The sequence below is a fragment of the Ipomoea triloba genome, chromosome 10 (genome assembly GCF_003576645.1).
Source record: "Ipomoea triloba cultivar NCNSP0323 chromosome 10, ASM357664v1".
Lineage (NCBI taxonomy): Eukaryota > Viridiplantae > Streptophyta > Magnoliopsida > Solanales > Convolvulaceae > Ipomoea > Ipomoea triloba.
In genome coordinates, this window is record NC_044925.1 from 28703775 (window position 1) to 28721736 (window position 17962).

At 33.8% G+C, this 17962-nt stretch overlaps 2 protein-coding genes and 1 long non-coding RNA gene across 9 annotated transcripts; 2 read left to right on the forward strand and 1 right to left on the reverse strand.

The window, feature by feature from the left end:
* The first annotated feature begins 361 nt into the window (after positions 1-361).
* Positions 362-2797, forward strand: LOC116031741. Of its 6 annotated transcripts, none has more exons than XR_004100650.1 (5): positions 362-467; positions 574-639; positions 1802-1876; positions 2356-2426; positions 2592-2797. It is a non-coding gene; the product is annotated as an uncharacterized LOC116031741 (long non-coding RNA). The 6 variants fall into 6 exon arrangements; XR_004100649.1 differs by having other exon boundaries at positions 2364-2426; XR_004100653.1 differs by lacking the exon at positions 1802-1876 and having other exon boundaries at positions 2364-2426.
* Positions 2798-4279: 1482 nt separating this feature from the next.
* LOC116032372 (squalene synthase) lies at positions 4280-8676 on the forward strand. 2 transcript variants are annotated; one of them, XM_031274884.1, is made up of 15 exons: positions 4280-4431; positions 4580-4788; positions 5390-5432; positions 5631-5720; positions 5866-5941; positions 6144-6213; positions 6361-6504; positions 6617-6721; positions 6907-7053; positions 7213-7288; positions 7507-7595; positions 7844-7935; positions 8009-8054; positions 8150-8219; positions 8300-8676. In XM_031274884.1, coding segments are annotated over exons 2-15 (1245 nt in total). In that variant the 5' UTR covers positions 4280-4431; positions 4580-4593; the 3' UTR covers positions 8302-8676. The 2 variants fall into 2 exon arrangements, with proteins under 2 accessions (XP_031130744.1, XP_031130745.1); XM_031274885.1 differs by having other exon boundaries at positions 4309-4431; positions 4586-4788.
* Positions 8677-10248: 1572 nt separating this feature from the next.
* LOC116033528 (SH3 domain-containing protein 2-like) lies at positions 10249-14217 on the reverse strand. Its single transcript, XM_031276274.1, has 10 exons — positions 14046-14217; positions 13310-13432; positions 13144-13213; positions 12901-13052; positions 11878-11979; positions 11328-11528; positions 11174-11236; positions 10937-11080; positions 10777-10851; positions 10249-10472 (listed from the first exon to the last, which is right to left on the reverse strand). The coding sequence occupies exons 1-10, from the start codon at positions 14103-14105 to the stop codon at positions 10356-10358; spliced, it is 1107 nt and encodes a 368-aa protein (XP_031132134.1). The 5' UTR covers positions 14106-14217; the 3' UTR covers positions 10249-10355.
* Between the last annotated feature and the right edge of the window lie 3745 nt (positions 14218-17962).

Genomic DNA, 17962 nt, shown 5'->3' on the forward strand with positions numbered 1-17962 from the left:
ATTTTAAGAGCTAGTATTCGGACCCGTTTGTCATAGGAAATGGATTTTTAGACACCATACTATTATTCTTGAATTTCCTATTTAATTAAATCAGCTCATAGCAGCGAAAATTTATTTTGATCGTACATCGCTAAATTTCGCGGTGTACCGAACCTAGCCCAATTTTGAGGGTTAGTCTGGAATAAATTTTTAGTTTCGGAAATTATTCTATCTGGATTATTTTCCACCGAAACTTTATCTGTTTGGACCACAACTGATATGTTGTGGAGATATTTTATTATTTTATTATATTTTTCCCAAATCTTATCCTATAAGCTAAGAGTGATGGGAAAATATAAAAGCCAAATATTCCCATTTCTTCATTCCCATTCGTGAGTTCAAGAGGAGAGGAGAGAGAGTGAATTCATCTTCTTCACCAATCTTCAAGATCCATAGCCAAATTTCCTTCTCAACTCTCAATTTGTTCGGTAAATCTTCGATTTTATTCGGTAAATAGCTCTATATTCCTTCCTAGATCATGAATCTATGCTTAGTTTCTTGGTATTTGTTGTTTTGGTGTTGATTTGATCCTAGGATTTAAGGTGAAATTTGGGGAAAATCATCCAAGATCACTTCTAAGGAATTGTTGACCACTTTGAGGTAAGGAATCCCTTAAGTTGGAGTAGTCACTTGAAATTGGATAATTGATTTTTTTGGTTGATATATATATATGTATAAATTGTTGGGATGATGAGAAGTGGTAGTTGATATGCCTAAATATCTAAGTTAGAAGTGCTAGTATATAGTATATATATATACGTGTGATGTATGTATATGGATATGTATGTATCACAACAACAAGATGTTGTATGTTGATGGAGTGTTGTTGGTTAAGAGCTTATACTTGTGGAAATATTGGAGAAAAATCAGGGTAGTCTCTGGCAGTAACTTCCGAAATTTATTGGGAAAAATTGGTAAGGTATTTTGATGCCATTTTCTTCAGATATGTAGTTCAATAAGTCTAGAACCCGCATATAAAATTTCATAATGATCGGAGTAGTGGAAGTATGGTTTTCGAATTTTTCTCCAAAACTGGTCCAGAGAGAAAAATTCTGGACAGCACACTGCCAAGGGCAAAGATGGAATTTTCTGTGTTCATTCGCGGATTAAAATGATCAAAACTTTTTATGGACATCAAGTACTATGAGTTGGGGTTCTACCATAAAAATTTAAAGTGAAAAAGAGTTCGGGAACTATCTTTACCGGCTCAAACTTTCGGACTGCGTCAAGCTGAATTCTCTTATTGTTATATGGAAATATTGAGATAAAGATTATATATGGATGTTGGCAAATGGATTATGAGATGGTGATTCTTGGATGATTAATAGCTTATGAGTATATTAGCGATGGATTAAAGGGGGACTTAAAGTTTAATGGTAACTTAATAATGATGATGGTGTTATGAGTTAGTGATGGATATGGGAGGTAGCGAATTGGTTTTAAGGAAACTGTGTTATATACGACTTGGGTTTTTCCATTACTGTTTCCATTTCCATTACCGGGCTGTTATTTTCAGATTTCTCATTTATATTCGGAATATATTGTTATTTTTGAATTATTTCTTGCCAATTTATGTTCTGTTATTATTATTGATGTACATGTTTATTGTACCGAACTCTCCTACTATATTTCTGTCTCATGTATTATTAGAAGATGATCCGGGCAAACCCTTTCCTTTCATTTTTCCCTAACATTTCATTCTGCAGAGAAGTAAACAGAATAATTTTTTTTTGTTTTCTTTACCCCTCATTTCTTGTTGGAGCTCATATTCACCTTGCTGTTGCCGTGGATGGGTTTGGCTAGTTATTTGATGTTGTCTTTATCATATATTTTGAAGGTCAGTTTGAATTTATATTCTGTCTCTTTTGGATATTCGCGTATTGTTCTTTGTAATATATGCAGTTATAGATTATATACATTTTTTGTCATGTGCAAGATATATGTCAGAAATATTTGTATATGTAGATTCCTAATGTAAAGATGTATTTTAGTATACATTAAATTAATAATAACGATATGGAAAAGGTTCTTCCTCTAATTTTTTTTTTCCAAACATATTCAGTTGACATAGGAAATGAGTTACCAACAACAGAACTTAACTTTTACAACATAAGATTTAATTTTAGACTTACAGGTTGTGAAGCGGCGTAGAATTACATTTGTAATGTGAAGATGTATTTTAGTATACATTAAATTAATAATAATGATATAACAAAAGGTTCTTTCTCTGTTTTTTCCCCAAACATATTCAGTTCATAAAGAAAATGATTTACCAAGAACATAACTTAACTTTCACAACATAAGATATAATTTTAGACTCACAGGTTGTGAAGCGGCGTAGAATTCTCACCTATCAGAATGGATGCATGCCATGCCGCTGTTTACAGGTACGTTGAAAAGAAGGTTTTTCCTGCACTGAGAAAAACAAGTAATGTAACCTATTTCACACCATGAAAGTGGCAAGTTACTGTAAAAGTGCTTCAAAAGAATAAAGATGGTCTACTTAATTTGTCTAATGAAGCAGATGAATATAAATAATTATGAACTCACAGGTTGCAAAGCAGTGTAGAATTCGAAGGTTTCAGGGAATTTGAGGTATATTATGGTGTTCAAACTCGTGGAGAAAGGCTGCATTTTATGTGCACTCAGAAAAGCACTTTCAAAAAAGAAAGGTCCGTGACTACAATAATTAAAGCATTAGTATGAGACAAGTTCTCTTAACATATTTTCCCGTAACTTGCGGTATTGTGTTCCTTTTTATTGTCAGTTAAATATTATGTTATTTATATGTTTTGGAATATTGTGTTTGGTGCCCGACGTTACCCGTTCAAAATGATATAATTATAGAGTTTTTTAAAAATAGTTGGTAGTTGGGCCCACAAAGATGGTACTGAAGAAACGATAATATATTTCTCTATATATTCTTTTGTATGTTTATTTATTAAAAATTGTAATGTGGCAGACATTGGTTTGGGAATTGGCCTACCACAAAGGTAAAAACACTATAGTGGCACAAGATCCAAACTATTTTTTGTAATAATGTGTCAGACATTTTGTTCGTAATTGGTCCACCACAAAAGTAAAAACACTATAGCGTCACAAGACCCAAACTATTTTTGTAATCACTATAATATAATATTGAAGCCTAAATTATGTTTAGATAGTGTGCGTATATAATATCCAAAGCAGGCCCATGAAAATAGTGTCAAAGTTGTATTTAAGCAGCCTGAAATTGGAAGGTCGATCATCGGCAAGGGCAAATATGGCATTCTGTTTGCAAAGCACATCAATAAAAGCACAAGGTACAAAGAAATGTCATCGGAAAAAGTCTTGGGCAAATTATACTGAGCTTTTATATGTTATAGTGANAGGTACAAAGAAATGTCATCGGAAAAAGTCTTGGGCAAATTATACTGAGCTTTTATATGTTATAGTGATGATCTGAATCACAATCAATTCAAAAACAATTCATATAAATGCGGAAATTAACATGTTAGGACAGCTAGGTTGCCAAGAGAACATGACAACCTTTATTTAGTCAAATACTTCGTATAAGTCCAATTTGGCTGCTCAAATTTTTTGTTTTGTTCCATTATTGGATCTACAGCTCGATAAACAGAGAAACATACAAGGGCAGAACTAACGAGTACCATAAAAATTTATGGCATGTCGCAGTACGAATATATTACTGGTAATGGTGAGTTGGCCACAAAATACTCACACGCATAGTGACAAATGTGTCTGGTTCAGGGTGAGTTATCAAATCAACGTTTTCTAAGTGAACGGTGCATATTCCACAGGCCATCTACATTAATTCGGTTTTGATAATTCAAGTTTTCTGTTTTCTTATCCTATATAATAATTGTCTGACTATTAAGTGTATTGCCAAGTGATGTATCAAGAGATAGACTAATTAATAATTATATCTAATTATCATAGTAAAATATTATGAAAAAGTGTCAAATAAATCACCGAATTAAGATGTATTTAATTGAATCATTAAAGAAAGTGTATATATATATATATATATGTAATTTATATATAATGCAAATTGAATTGAAAATATTTTAATATTTTTTAACTAATATGATAGTTAATAGAGAATATAAAAATTCTTAATATATATCATGTAAGTAAGTTGATCAAATTATATTAAAAAAGTGTTCAAATTATATATATTTTGTTTAGTGTATATATACACACGCGGAGTATATAATATTCGCTGGTCCCGAGTTTACTTAGAAATATAATTAATTAATTAATTAGTACTCCGTATATAAACAAAGCACAAGCTACAAGCACGCATTGTGATCATCGTCTTTACAAATCAAGACTCATTCATATTTTCCGCTCTCAAAAGCTCACAGTCTTTGCATTACAGAACAGTCACAGGTACGTCCAGAATTTCGAATCTCTCTAAATCTCTCTCTGTTGTCCAGAATTTCGAATCTCTCTAAATCTCTCTCTGTTGTATGAATGTACGCTTCGAAAGGATTTTTAAATTGGATCAGTGATAGATTGGAAACTGTTTACTGGTTAGGAATAGTGTGAAAAATGGGGAGTTTAGGAGCGATGTTGAAGCATCCGGACGACGTTTACCCGCTGATTAAGCTGAAGATTGCGGCGAGGCAGATCGAGAAGCAGATCCCGCCGCAGCCTCACTGGGGATTCTGCTACACCATGCTCCAGAAGGTCTCTCGAAGCTTCGCTCTCGTTATCCAGCAGCTCCCTATCGAGCTTCGCGACGCCGTAAGCTCCTTTCAATTGTTTTTAGATTTCTATTTTTGAGATTTGTGCGCATTTGATGATTTCTAATTTGTGAGCCGTCATCGTGATTTGTTTTGTGTTTAGCTTTTATTATCAGTTGCGGAATATTACGTTTGTATTTATGTGCCTAGGTTTCTTACTGACTGGCGAGTCGCGACTGCGTCCATCTGAGACTGTAAAACGAAGTCTCTCCTTTCAAGTTAGAAATGCACTTGAGAAGTTTTTGGTAATGTGTAGATGTGTATGTATATCTGTATATATAAGGGGAGTTTAAGGATGGATGTATGGCTACTAATGAACTTCACAATAGTTTCAAAAGTTCAAAACTAAAAAATTCATGATAAGAAATACTATTGTACCATAAAATCATTATGTGGTGGAGATACCTACCTATGTGGTCAGTGAGGAATTAATCCAGGCTTCAGTAATAAACTTTGTTGAACATGCTATTTGCCTTTCATTTTAATCTATTTTGCTTTTAAGAGATTTGGCTATTACAATTATGGTTGAAGAGACTTGTGCTATTTTCTGTATTGGTTTTGTTGCAAAGGATGAGCCTGACATATATTACAAATCTTTGCAGGTGTGTATTTTCTATTTGGTTCTTCGAGCACTTGACACTGTTGGTATGTTAAGCTTTCTATAAGCTTAATTATTTTTTTTCCTTCAATATTTCCATTACTTATTCCTGCTATATTTATTCCTGTTTTATTTTTGCTACTAGCTTGCATAAAATTACATCTGAAGAATATACCTTTAAATGGAACAAAATTTCCGCACCATTCTTGTACAACCTTGTAACATGTATTTTTCCTTTTCAACAGAGGATGATACAAGCATAGCCACAGAAGTCAAAGTACCTATTCTGATAGATTTTCATCGTCACATATATGACCGTGAATGGCATTTCCTGTGTGAGTTTCCCACAGTTTACCTTCTCAACCCCTAACCTATTTTGTTGTTGTTTCACGCAGTTCTACACATTTTATTTCAATTTCGTCATCTTTGATAAAATTAAACTGCTAGTTACTTTAGACAAGTGCTAACTTCTCTTTTCAGGTGGAACAAAGGACTACAAAGTTCTCATGGACCAGTTCCATCATGTTTCTACTGCTTTTCTGGAACTTGGGAAAAAGTGAGTGCTTACCGATAGTTGTTACTTTTATTGGAAATAATTATTAACTGTTTAAATTAAATTCTTTCTTGTACTAAAATACTCCATATCTTTCTACCATAGGCTGTGATATATTAGATTTCTGCTCTTATGAATGAGATGTTTTTTTAAAAGAATATGGCGCTTGCACTTGTGCTTGAATGTGGTATCCTACTATTTGCAGTTATCAGGAAGCAATTGAGGATATTACCATGAGGATGGGTGCAGGGATGGCAAAGTTTATATGCAAGGAGGTATAATTGATATCATATACATATGCACTTTTGTTCATATTCAGTCCCCCCAAGGCCCCAACACATCCATCCCCCCCGGCACAAAACCCTCCCCTGTCTTGAGTTCCCTTTATATTTTTGAGAAGAGTGTGGCTTGTTACAATGCAGGTTGAAACAATTGATGATTATGATGAATATTGTCATTATGTTGCTGGGCTTGTTGGATTAGGCTTGTCAAAACTTTTTCATGCCTCTGGGACTGAGGATTTAGCTTCAGATTCTCTCTCGAATTCTATGGGTCTGTTCCTTCAGGTATGTATTATTAAATTAAACCTGTACCTCCCATCAACAGTTATCCTTGAAATTTATCTATTTATTTATCTGAGGATTAAAGGATGTACCTTATTTCATTTCTATATTCCAGAAAACAAACATTATTAGGGATTATCTGGAGGATATTAATGAGATACCAAAGTGTCGAATGTTTTGGCCCCGGCAAATTTGGAGTAAATATGTCAACAAACTTGAGGTTTGTTTACTCTATGTGATATCTCTTGCATTTAGCTTTCCTGACTTGCCATCTTTGGTAGTTAATGATCCAGCTCAGTTTTTGTTTAGTAAAAAAAGTAATTATGATTATAAAATAAGCATTTGGAGTAAAATGCTTGTTGGGTTCATTCCCCTTGACAACTTGTCTATTGATACATTCCTCAGGAGTTGAAATATGAGGAGAACTCAGTGAAAGCAGTACAATGTCTGAATGATATGGTCACAAATGCTTTATCACATGTAGAAGACTGTTTGACTTACATGTCTGCTCTACGAGATCCTTCTATCTTTAGGTTCTGTGCTATTCCACAGGTATGTTGTTTTGATATTTCTACTGATTGCATGCTCTTTCGCATACACAACAAAATGATGTTCTTTTTGAGTTTTATGCTAGAGATTTATTAGCATAGTTATTTCCTGACTACACTGAAACATCCTATGCACGTGTATTTACCTTGCCTGTACTTCCAGATCATGGCGATTGGGACATTAGCCATGTGCTACAACAACATTGAAGTCTTCAGGGGTGTTGTAAAGATGAGACGTGGTAAGATGTAATTTATTCACAGGTGCATCTCATGGCTCTGATTTTAGTTGATGGTTCTAAAATGGCTAGTGTCTACCTTCATAGTAAATAATCCTCTATAAAGCTTCTCTCTCTCTTAAGATTGATACATAATGCCTGCTTATTTTCTGTTTCTCTCATTCTCTGTCAAGTGTATAGTGTATAATTACCATTGTGATCAATTTTCTGTTGCTTTCTAGGTCTTACTGCTAAGGTTATTGACCGGACTAGGACAATTGAAGATGTCTATGGTGCTTTTTTTGATTTTTCGTGCATGCTAATATCAAAGGTATGGAGCTGTACACTTCTCACTGACTTTATGCATACCTGAATATCCACTGAATGTGTTTCATAAGCATTTATGTGCTATGAAAACTGATAATGTTTTATTTTTTGTAAGTCTGAATGTTATTTTGGAATTGGCTTGTACAAGTGCTGCCTTTTTGGATGTTGTATGATTCTATGAAGTAGTAATTTTTCTTTTTCTTTTGGGAATTTTACATGTTCTTGAATTCTCCTATACATTGTGAACTATAGGTTGACCACAATGATCCAAGTGCTTCCAAAACTTTGAAGAGGCTTGAAATAATATTGAAGACTTGTAGGGACTCTGGAACCTTGAACAAGAGGTTGGTGATATTTTATTATTTGTTCTCTTGTGATAATATCTGGGTATGAGCTGAAGCTTTTGTGTTCCACCAGGAAATCATACATTTTGAGGGCTGAGCCTAATTATACTCCTGCTCTGGTGAGTGTTTATGATTATACTCTGATCTGTAAATATGTATTTCCGTAGTGAATTACTAGTGATTGTCATTTTTCTTACACTGAATTTAATTGCAGATTGTTGTCTTCTTTATCATTCTGGCTATTCTTCTTGGATATCTTTCTGGGAACAAACCTCATTCTTTGTGTAAGTTACATTTGAAGTTGACCACTATATTTCTTTACAAGTATTTTTTGGTTCTGATGTCTTTAGTTCTAAAATTGCAGGATTGCTTACCATTAGTAGTTAAAAAGAAGTTCGTCCAAGAAGAAAAACTTAATGACCCACAACATTGGCTCTTGTCTTTAAGGTATTATGATGTTGTCTACATATATGCTTAATGGTGATGTTAGCACTCTATTAATCAACAACTGTTTGCGATTTGGCTGTCAAGTTCTTGTCTGTGGGGAAATGAAGCCAGATGATAGAACCATATGGTCTTAGTTTGGTTTCTTTGTACTTTTCAAAAAAAAAAAGTCGTTTTAATTTTTGTAAAGCCACATTTACTTGATTTGAAAATAAAGGAGTAAAGTGGGTAAGTAACATTTTGAATTAAAAATTTATATTAAATTAATGGCTTAAACGTCCATTTTGTTTTGTTTAACTATCTATTTGTTCATGTATTGCTTAATGTTAAAAACTTTAATATGATTTGCTTTGTAAAAGAAATTGTGTTTATAACGTGGAATATAAATACTATTACTGATTTTTAAATTAATATTTATATTAAATTAATGGGTTAAGCATCCTTTCTGGTTTGGTAAATTATCTATTTGTTCATGACTTCATGTATTGCTTAATGTTAAAATCTTTAATATGATTTGCTTTGTAAAAGAAATTGTGTTTATAACCAGGGAGTTTTTGTGGAAGTGAGATTTTCATCGGAATATAAATACTATTATTGATATTGATTTTTCTTAAAAATTAAATTTTATATTAAATTAATGACGTAAACGTCTTTTTTGTTTTTGTAAACTATCTATTTGTTCATTTTTGCTTAATTTTAAAACCTTAATATGATTTTCATCGGAATATAAATACTATTATTGATTTTTACAATTAAATTTTATATTAAATTAATGATTTAAACGTCTTTTTTGTTTTTGTAAACTATCTATTTATTCATTTTTGGTTAATGTTAAAAACCTTTAATATGATTTTGCTTTGTAAAAGAAATTGTGTTTATAACGAGAGAGTTGTGAGATTTTCATCGAAATATAAATACTATTTAAAATTAAAATATATTATTAAATTGAATGTAAACGTCATTTTTGTTTTCGTAAAATATCTATTTGTTCATGTATTTTTAATGTTTATTTAATACAATTTGCTTTAATAAATGAATTTGTTCATTAACATATGATCATCGGAATATAAATACTATTTATTGATTTTTACAATTAAATTTTATATTAAATTTTACAATTTGTTCATGTATTGCGTAATGTAAAACCTTTATTTAATACGATTTACTTTATAAAAGAAACTGTGTTTATAATGAGGGGAGTTGCACAAATTTAAAAAGAAAAAAACGACAAAGGGCTTGGGGGTACGTTTCTGCGAAAACTAAACGCGACTACATTTGAGATGAGCAGCAAATAAACCATAAAAAAAATATGATTAAAAATTCCTTGCAAAAATGACAATATACAAGCAACAAATAAATAACCTTAAAAATATTGAAAGTATAAAATAAATGAATATGCCTCTTTTGGACAAAAGTGAAAATAGACAAGCGCCAAATAAATAAACCCTAAAATTATTGGAAATAAAAAGCAAATAAATGAAACTTACAAAAACTGATAAAAAAACAAGCAGCAAATAATAAACCTTAAAAAAGTATTGGAAAATAGAACATGATTAAATATACCTTACAAAAAAATGAATATAGACAAACAACAAATAAATAAACCTTAAAAATATTCGAAAATAGAAAATAAATGAATATACCACCTTGGAAAAAAGTGAAAATAGACAAGCAGCAAATAAATAAACCCTAACATTATTGGAAATAGAACACAAATAAATAAAACTTAGAAAAACTGAAATAAACAAGCAGGCAAATAATAAACCTTAAAAAAATTAGAAAGTAGAAAATAAATAAATATACCTTACAAGAAATTGAAAAATGGAAAAGATAAAAGAGATGCAAACAATGGGCAAAATGGGCATATCAATGGTGAATAAAACACAAGCTGCAAGTCGGACGAGCTCAAGAGCGCATCAAAGTCGATATAACGCAAACAGTATCAACACATATTAGGATTTAGGAGGATGGATGGTTTAGAGAACTTCAATGACCTTGCTAGCAAGAACACGCTCTCTTCTCTCTATGTAGCTGAAGGGGAACCATCCTGCTTTGCCCTTGCATTCACCTTCAGCCCAACCATTATTTGAAACCTGACAATGAATCTAAATATCAATTATACATTTTATTTTCTCAAAAATGTACAAGCATTCAGAAACACAAGCAAACAACAATGTTGGCTCTATATGAAAAGTTTTTTTTTTTTTTTTGACAATTATATGAAAAGTATTTATGACTAAAGAAATGGGGAAATTAAAAATTTGTGCAAAGAGAACGCAGTTGGTCTGCAGTGGTGCAAGAATTACTGTGCTACAAGCAAAGACTTTAGACCACAACTTAACAAGATTGTAGAACAGAGTCAGAAATTGGGGGATAAAAGTTCAGGAGACTAAAAACCTTTCGAATAACAATGCAATCTCCAACTGACAAATTAAGCTCCACATCAGATTCAGCATGATACGAATACATTGCCTATCACCAAAGCCAAATAAGAAAAGAGGTTAAAAACTCACAATGATGCTTGGCATTTGTCCAAGAAAACATAAAATTTACTTACTTCCCCGAGAAAGTAATCCATGCTGTCAGTTGAGCCATTTTGCATAGGAGAAGTAAACACACCATTTGCTTCTTCATATGAAGGAGGTGGAGGAACACTATCTACACTAGATGGTGCTTCAATTCTTTCACGCTCTAATCTCATCTGAATCATAAACATAGAAGGCTCAAGGCCATTAGCTTAATTTTATAACCTGATGAAATTCAACAGGTGGTGAGAAAATAGTAACATCAACACCTCGCCTTCTAAATGTTGAAGTATCTGAAGAACTCTATGATGGTAAGCCCGTTCTGATTCAGCCTAACAATAATAAGGAAACTGAAGTCAATACTTTCTTTTTTGAAGCTCTTGCTAAGTTTGACTACGTTAAGTAGACAACAGAATTTGCTACCATGGTAATTAGCCGCTGGAGAGTCAACCTCTGCTGTTGTGCTTCAACAGCAGCCATAGCAGAAATAGCTTCCTTTCCCAGTATAGTCATATTGGACTTTAGATCTTGTAATTTCGCTTCTGCTGCTTCCAGTTTCATTGCCACGTCAGGATTGCCCATTCCCTCCCTCAATTTTGCTTGTCGTTTGGATACTTCAACAGCCTATCTAGGTTAGATGCAAAAAAAAATAAAAAAAATATTTAGCCAAATCTTAGCCTTTCAAATCACCCATAGATGGTAGAGTGGTAGATACAAAACAGCTAATTCAAATCCTGATAACAATGAATTTTCCACGAAAGGAAACCCTAGGAAAAATGCTCATATCAGACAATTACAAGTCAAGAGAGTGGGAAGGGAAGTGAGCACACTGAGAAGAGGGGGCGGTTGCATTGCAGATAGGCTTTTGGACAGGATATATTTAGCTTATAAGGAGATAGGGTGCAATCCAATTGAATAACACAATATCACATATAAAGAGAAGAGAGGGCATCTTTTTAGATGTTCAGTTAACCAGTGCTTCTGCCTCTTGCCGCATTCGATCATATCTTTGAGCTAGATGTCGAGCATCTTCCAATGGAGCACCCATTACCATAGCTCTTAATGGTTCTGCAACCTGATAAACAAGGCGGAGACCAACTTTCAAGATTTTTGCTGATAAACATTGCAGATTTTAGTACAAGCACAATAGGAAGATTCCTGAATAGATATGAAACTTTATATATATATATATATATATATATATATATATATATTTTGGGTGTAGCCCAAGGTTTCCACCGTCAAACATAGTGACTAATCCCTTCGCTGAATTGTAGGCACCTCTATTGGGTGGGACAGCTAGCCTGAAGATTTAAGGTTGCTCCATACCTAAAGCCAAGGATTGAACCCTTGACTTTTGGTTAAGGATGGATGAGTCCCTTCCACTCAACCACATTATGAAACTTTATATGACAGTGCAAAACATAGAGAAAAAAAAATTGACCATACACCTCTAAAGGGAAAAGAAAATTAAAATTTGAATAAACCAAAAATTTCATCATGGAACAGTGGTTGTAGTATTTACTTTATCAGCGGCAATAAAAGGTAAGTTTCAGGTGGAAAGGGAGATACCTAACACAAATATGGGCCAAATGTAAACACTGAAAAAACAAGAGACAATGAGATCCAAATGTTACACACTTACACATTGAGAACATATTACAGTGTTCCTAGTTGTTGCTGATGCTAACTTCAAACTTAAATGTAAATTCATAAAAACAACCAAAATCAGGGTCAACTCAAGAGATGAGAGCATATTGAGAAATAAAAAAGATCAGTTGACCTAGACAGAAAAACCTTAAAACTATTAAAAGAGATTCCAATCTAAATGCTTTTAGCATCTCCACGTGTGTTCCTTTTCTGCCCAAACACACATCAAGAGCAGATAATAAGGGAAAAAATAAATATGACTTGAGAGAGATCAAACCTCATCAATTAAGACTCATATAAGTTTGTACAACACTGGAAGTCTTTTAATGGTGATGTAGTAATTAACCTGTGTGCCAAGGGATTTTAATAGAACTCCGCGTTCATTCTCCAGTTGAGCACGAGCTCTTGAAAAAATTAATGCAGCTCTTGATAATGTACTACTAGTGGTACACGTGTTTTCAGATCCATATTTCTTGCTGTCTTCTGATAATTTAGTTCCTGTTAGAGAGTAAAGTCATCATGAGATCATGAAAGCACTAACCCTTACAAAACTATGACAAAAAATGCCATTTAAGTTTTGAAAGATGACCTATCTCAACTTGTTTGGACCCAGTAAAGACATAACCTTCAACACCACGGACAATATCCCTCTGTAAATGCTGAAATGGCAAAAAGACAATTATCAAATTATGAGAGGCAATATTATGATGAAATCTATAAAGGAAGAATTATTTTATCTATAAAATGCAACAAACCTTGGCAGTTCTGGTGGATAGATAAAGCCTTTCCAGTTTCTGATACTGGAGGAGTTCAGCCTCATCAGTCACAATATGATTTGAACCTCCATATCCCCCAGCTCCGAACTGCTTGAGGACAGCCTGCATCAAACACAAAACATTGAAAACAACAATTAATACCTAGAATAGCAGCACATTTGATCTCAGATAGATATCACAAATAGAGAGATCAAGCCTTTGGAGCACATTGACATAGCCAAACTGTAGATGACTGACAAGGATACTAGTACTGAATGCAGGTAAAGCACCTAATCTCATTAGCATTAAATCATTGAACTACAATGCCTATCTAAACAGTTACAAACGCCACCCTCTCAAGTGACCTAATCAAATACCGGAGTAGTAAATAGAAACAGCTATATACATGCATATCCGGATGGAGAAATTAATCGAAATCTATGCAACTAAAGCATCATTCAACCTCAAAGTGGAAAGCTAAAAATTCTGTGAATACGCAAAAATACACGGAGAATATAACGCAGCAAAAATGCATTGTTTGCATATATGAAATATATAGACGAAATTAATAGGTAATTTGTACGGATCACCAAATCACTGAATAAGGAAAATCAAATCAGAATTCAGACATCAATACTCGGACAAATATACATGAATCACATTGCATGCGCTTAAACGTATATGCATACAAATTCATAATTATGAATGAGAGACCGAGTGGGGAGGGGGATCGTACATGCTGCTGGCGAGTAACCTGCTCCTTGAGCCACGAGGCTTGCCTTTTAAGTGCTTCCATTCACGAACTCCGATGAATTCCAATATCAACATGCGCCGTCGACGGAGAGCTGTGATCGGAGCTTAGTTGCAACGAAAGGGAGAATTCTCTGATTTTGTATATAAGAAGAAAATGGAAGAAGCTCCCGAAATAGGAGGCATTATTTGTTTTGAAGTTTAAGAGCCAAAAACAGAAATTCACAACTCTTTCGCGCACTGAATTTAAACCAAACGACTCCTCAACATACAGCCTGAATATCTGATTTGACATCATGGGCCCCAAACGAAATATCAGGAAACCCAATCTTCCAAGAGGCCTCACTGGCCCAATTCGGTATATTTTTAATTAATATTAGTGATATTAATTTTAATACTAAAATGCCAAAATGTGATATATTGAGGATATCTTAAAATTAAATTTTTATATAGTATAATTCTTTGGTTTAATATAATTAGTGAAAAAAAAAACTTATTTATTTTTTTATATTATTATAAATAAATTCGTTAATTACAGCTTCCAGGACATGTTTTTGCTCCAAACTTCCCTTCATATGCTCAAAATTGCCTCCAAAGCTCTCCAACTCTCAACTTCATGTGGATAAATGTCCCTTAGAGCAAAATATGAACAAATAAACACTTATAAGGTAACATAAAGTCAACAGTATTTTAAATAATTATATATCATAAATTTTATCATGAGTTGTTAGGAAGAAGCGCTTACCACTACACTAAAAGCTATAGCTGTTTCTAGTGAAGACACAATTATATATATATATATATATATATATATATATATATATATATATATATATATATATATATGAGATGCACTATACCCCTAGCCACTCGAACCCATGATCAGATTTAGATACCACTTGTTAGGATCAAACGCTTACCATTACGCTAGGCCAAATGCAATAGTTTGTAACGAAGGCGGAACTTTATTTCATTATAGACCGCCATCACATTTTCGAAAGGCAGTGTGCTGGACTTTGACCTTTTACTGTCCTCACGCAACAAAACATAATCTAATGCTCTCCTAAGTTTTCATCATTTGAATTAACAGAATGTTCAGCTTGATTATTTAGAGGTGGTGGCACAGAAGTGGATAGCATCCCATTGCGACGCAACTCATCCAGCAAACTTATAATCTGAGCTTGCATTTGAGTCTGCATTTGATTTCTTTCAGCTTGTAGTTTAGTTTCCATTTAAGCTCTTTCAGCTTGTAGTTTAGCTATTTAGCATTTAATTTGTACATGAAAACCAGATCTATTATCTATCAACTTGTCAGGATGGACAATTGGCCAAATCTATCAATGTGCAAAACCAAAACCAAATCCGAGTACTTAGAGCATAAACATACACATGGAAGAGAGAGAGGCAAGGAGAGAGAATAATACTGTAACTACTAGGAATCGAACCCTGGTATATAGGTTGAAGGTTAGGAACCCATACTACTGGACAGGGGGGATTAAGTGATTCCCGTGGTCCCCTCTTAAAGGTAGGGAATGGTGCCTTATATAGTGTAGAGGCTCTTCTGGATTGTTGACAAGTGTACGTCATCGGATGACCTTCCCTATCTATCCTCCACGTGTCCCTGCATGCCCTGGTTTCTTTACCCACGTCTTCTCTTTCTCACCCACCATCAATACCACCCCTCCTTACCCCCTACTACCAACCCCCGCGGTAGGGGCACCGATGGTGCGCTGGGGTGCATGGTCCCCTCTAGCCACACCATGCCACGGAGAGATCAGTGGGCTCACCTTGTTGGTCATGTGTCATCCAATAGGGTCCAATCACTACCCCTTCCATACCTCCATGCCACGACCTCGAACCTGCACTAACCCAAACTACCACCCGGTTAGCGGGGGTGCCATTGGTACTTCAGTGGATGCTTGGACCCTGCTAGCCACACTACTTCATGGGGAGTCCAATGGACTAATCTTGCTAGCCATACGGTAACCGGCAGGTTCAATTACCAACCCCCCTAATATCATGCCATACCGCACCACTCTACACACAGCAATGCACCACAACTCCCTACCTCAAGAAGAGGGGGCGTGAGTGGCACGCTCGACGCCATACTAGGGGCGTGAGGCACGCCTCAGCCGCCCGGGGCAAGCTCCCCAACCGACGTGGCCACCCAGGCAGTCAGCGGCACCCCCCCTGCAGTACCCTAGAGATGGGGGTGTAGGTAGGGTGCGCGAGGGCGCACCGTACATGTTGGACACACTCCCTTATTTCCATAGCCCAATAGTCTTCCAGTATTCTTGTTGGGCCAGCATCTTAGCAATAAAAATATACACCTCGCTTGGGGCCAAGACCTTCCAGATGAAATGGGCCCCCGGGTACCCATATCCCCATCAATACCAATTATATATATATATATATATATATATATATATATATATATATATATATATATAATCAATTTTTTCCCTTTCATTATCACATTTATAAAAACTCTTTAAATACCGTGAAATAACTCCATTGATAGGATTTTTTTCCCCTCTCATTTTCTTTTTCTTAATCAGATTTATAAAAATTCCTTAAAAACCGTGAAATAACTCCATTGATAGGATGCTCTTAGCTTCTCTAAGATTTATTATTGAAGTGAGTTACTTTCAAACCAAGACTAGCTTTACTTATTATAGAAATAAAAGAAACCTTTCGTTTCTGGATGAGTTGTCGGAAAAAGCCTATATTACAATTTGATGTTTTTTGAATTAAATATCATAATTTGTACAATTTTCATTTTTCACTTATCATGTAGGTTCATGCATGTGTGGTAATGGTAAGTTAACCAATATAAATATGCTGGGGATGATCTGACAAATCCGTACTGTTTGGTGTAACCATCGTGAGAGGGATCAAATAAGCTTTCCATGTTAGACATAAAATATAACAACATAATATGCATGTATCTAGTAATATACATCAAATCATATACGTTTAATAGATAAAGCGTGCCTTTAGTTAACAAGGAACTAAATATTATGCAGTATATTTTTCTACCACTTAATCTTTTAAGTGGCTACAACTAGCAATAGGAGTACCGTACTTAAATAACCTATAACCCATCACCAAATTATGTTGTTAGTCTAATTAGCCAAATCATTACCTTAATATAAGTGAATATATAGTTGCAAATCTAGCTAATTATTACTATACTCAAGCAAAGATTTTACATGATTGGAATAGGTACTACTTGTTGTTTTTAAATAATAAATTTCATTTTTTCAAATACAATATTATTATTATCCAACTACTATACTGATAGTCGAATTATTGCACATTTATGTTTATATACCATATGCTCAATATGCCTCCACGTGTGCGGGCGAATTACTACATTTGACATGGGAAAATTGAAGCATATGCTTCATTCCAACTAAAAATTTAAGTAGATATATTTGGATTGCATATTTATATTTAATTTATATATTATGTATGCTCAAGAGATGTCACCTCTGTTACCCTTTCAAAAGGATCAAATCTCGGTGGGAGGCTCATTAATTCTTTGGGTTGAAAAACTTTAGGAAAATATAGAACAAATACAACTTTATAAAGAATTATGAATATTTGAAAAAAAAAAAAAAAAAAAGAAACAATATTATTACGTGCGGTAATCATGCAGTTGGCCACTTGGCCAGTAGCTGTCTCCGCAGTTCATCGATCTACAAATACGTACAATATTATTATTACATGCATAAAAGCATGGAATGCGTTGTGATCATGCATTGTTTTTAACAATCAATTAACGACAAATTCATATATATATATATATATATATATATATATATATATATATATATATATATATATATATATATATATATATATATATATATATATATATATATATATATATATATATAT

Bases quoted from the DNA above. Each gene is read 5' to 3' on its own strand.
- LOC116033528 (XM_031276274.1), bottom strand. From the start codon at position 14,105: ATGGAAGCACTTAAAAGGCAAGCCTCGTGGCTCAAGGAGCAGGTTACT. The intron at 13,053-13,143 runs GTCATCTTTCAA...ACTCTCTAACAG, and splicing joins GTCCAAACAAGTTGAGATAG to GAACTAAATTATCAGAAGAC. The intron at 10,473-10,776 runs GTTTTTAGTCTC...ATTCATTGTCAG, and splicing joins ATTGCATTGTTATTCGAAAG to GTTTCAAATAATGGTTGGGC.
- LOC116032372 (XM_031274884.1), top strand. From the start codon at position 4,594: ATGGGGAGTTTAGGAGCGATGTTGAAGCATCCGGACGACGTTTACCCG. The intron at 4,789-5,389 runs GTAAGCTCCTTT...AAATCTTTGCAG, and splicing joins CTATCGAGCTTCGCGACGCC to GTGTGTATTTTCTATTTGGT. The intron at 7,289-7,506 runs GTAAGATGTAAT...GTTGCTTTCTAG, and splicing joins TGTTGTAAAGATGAGACGTG to GTCTTACTGCTAAGGTTATT.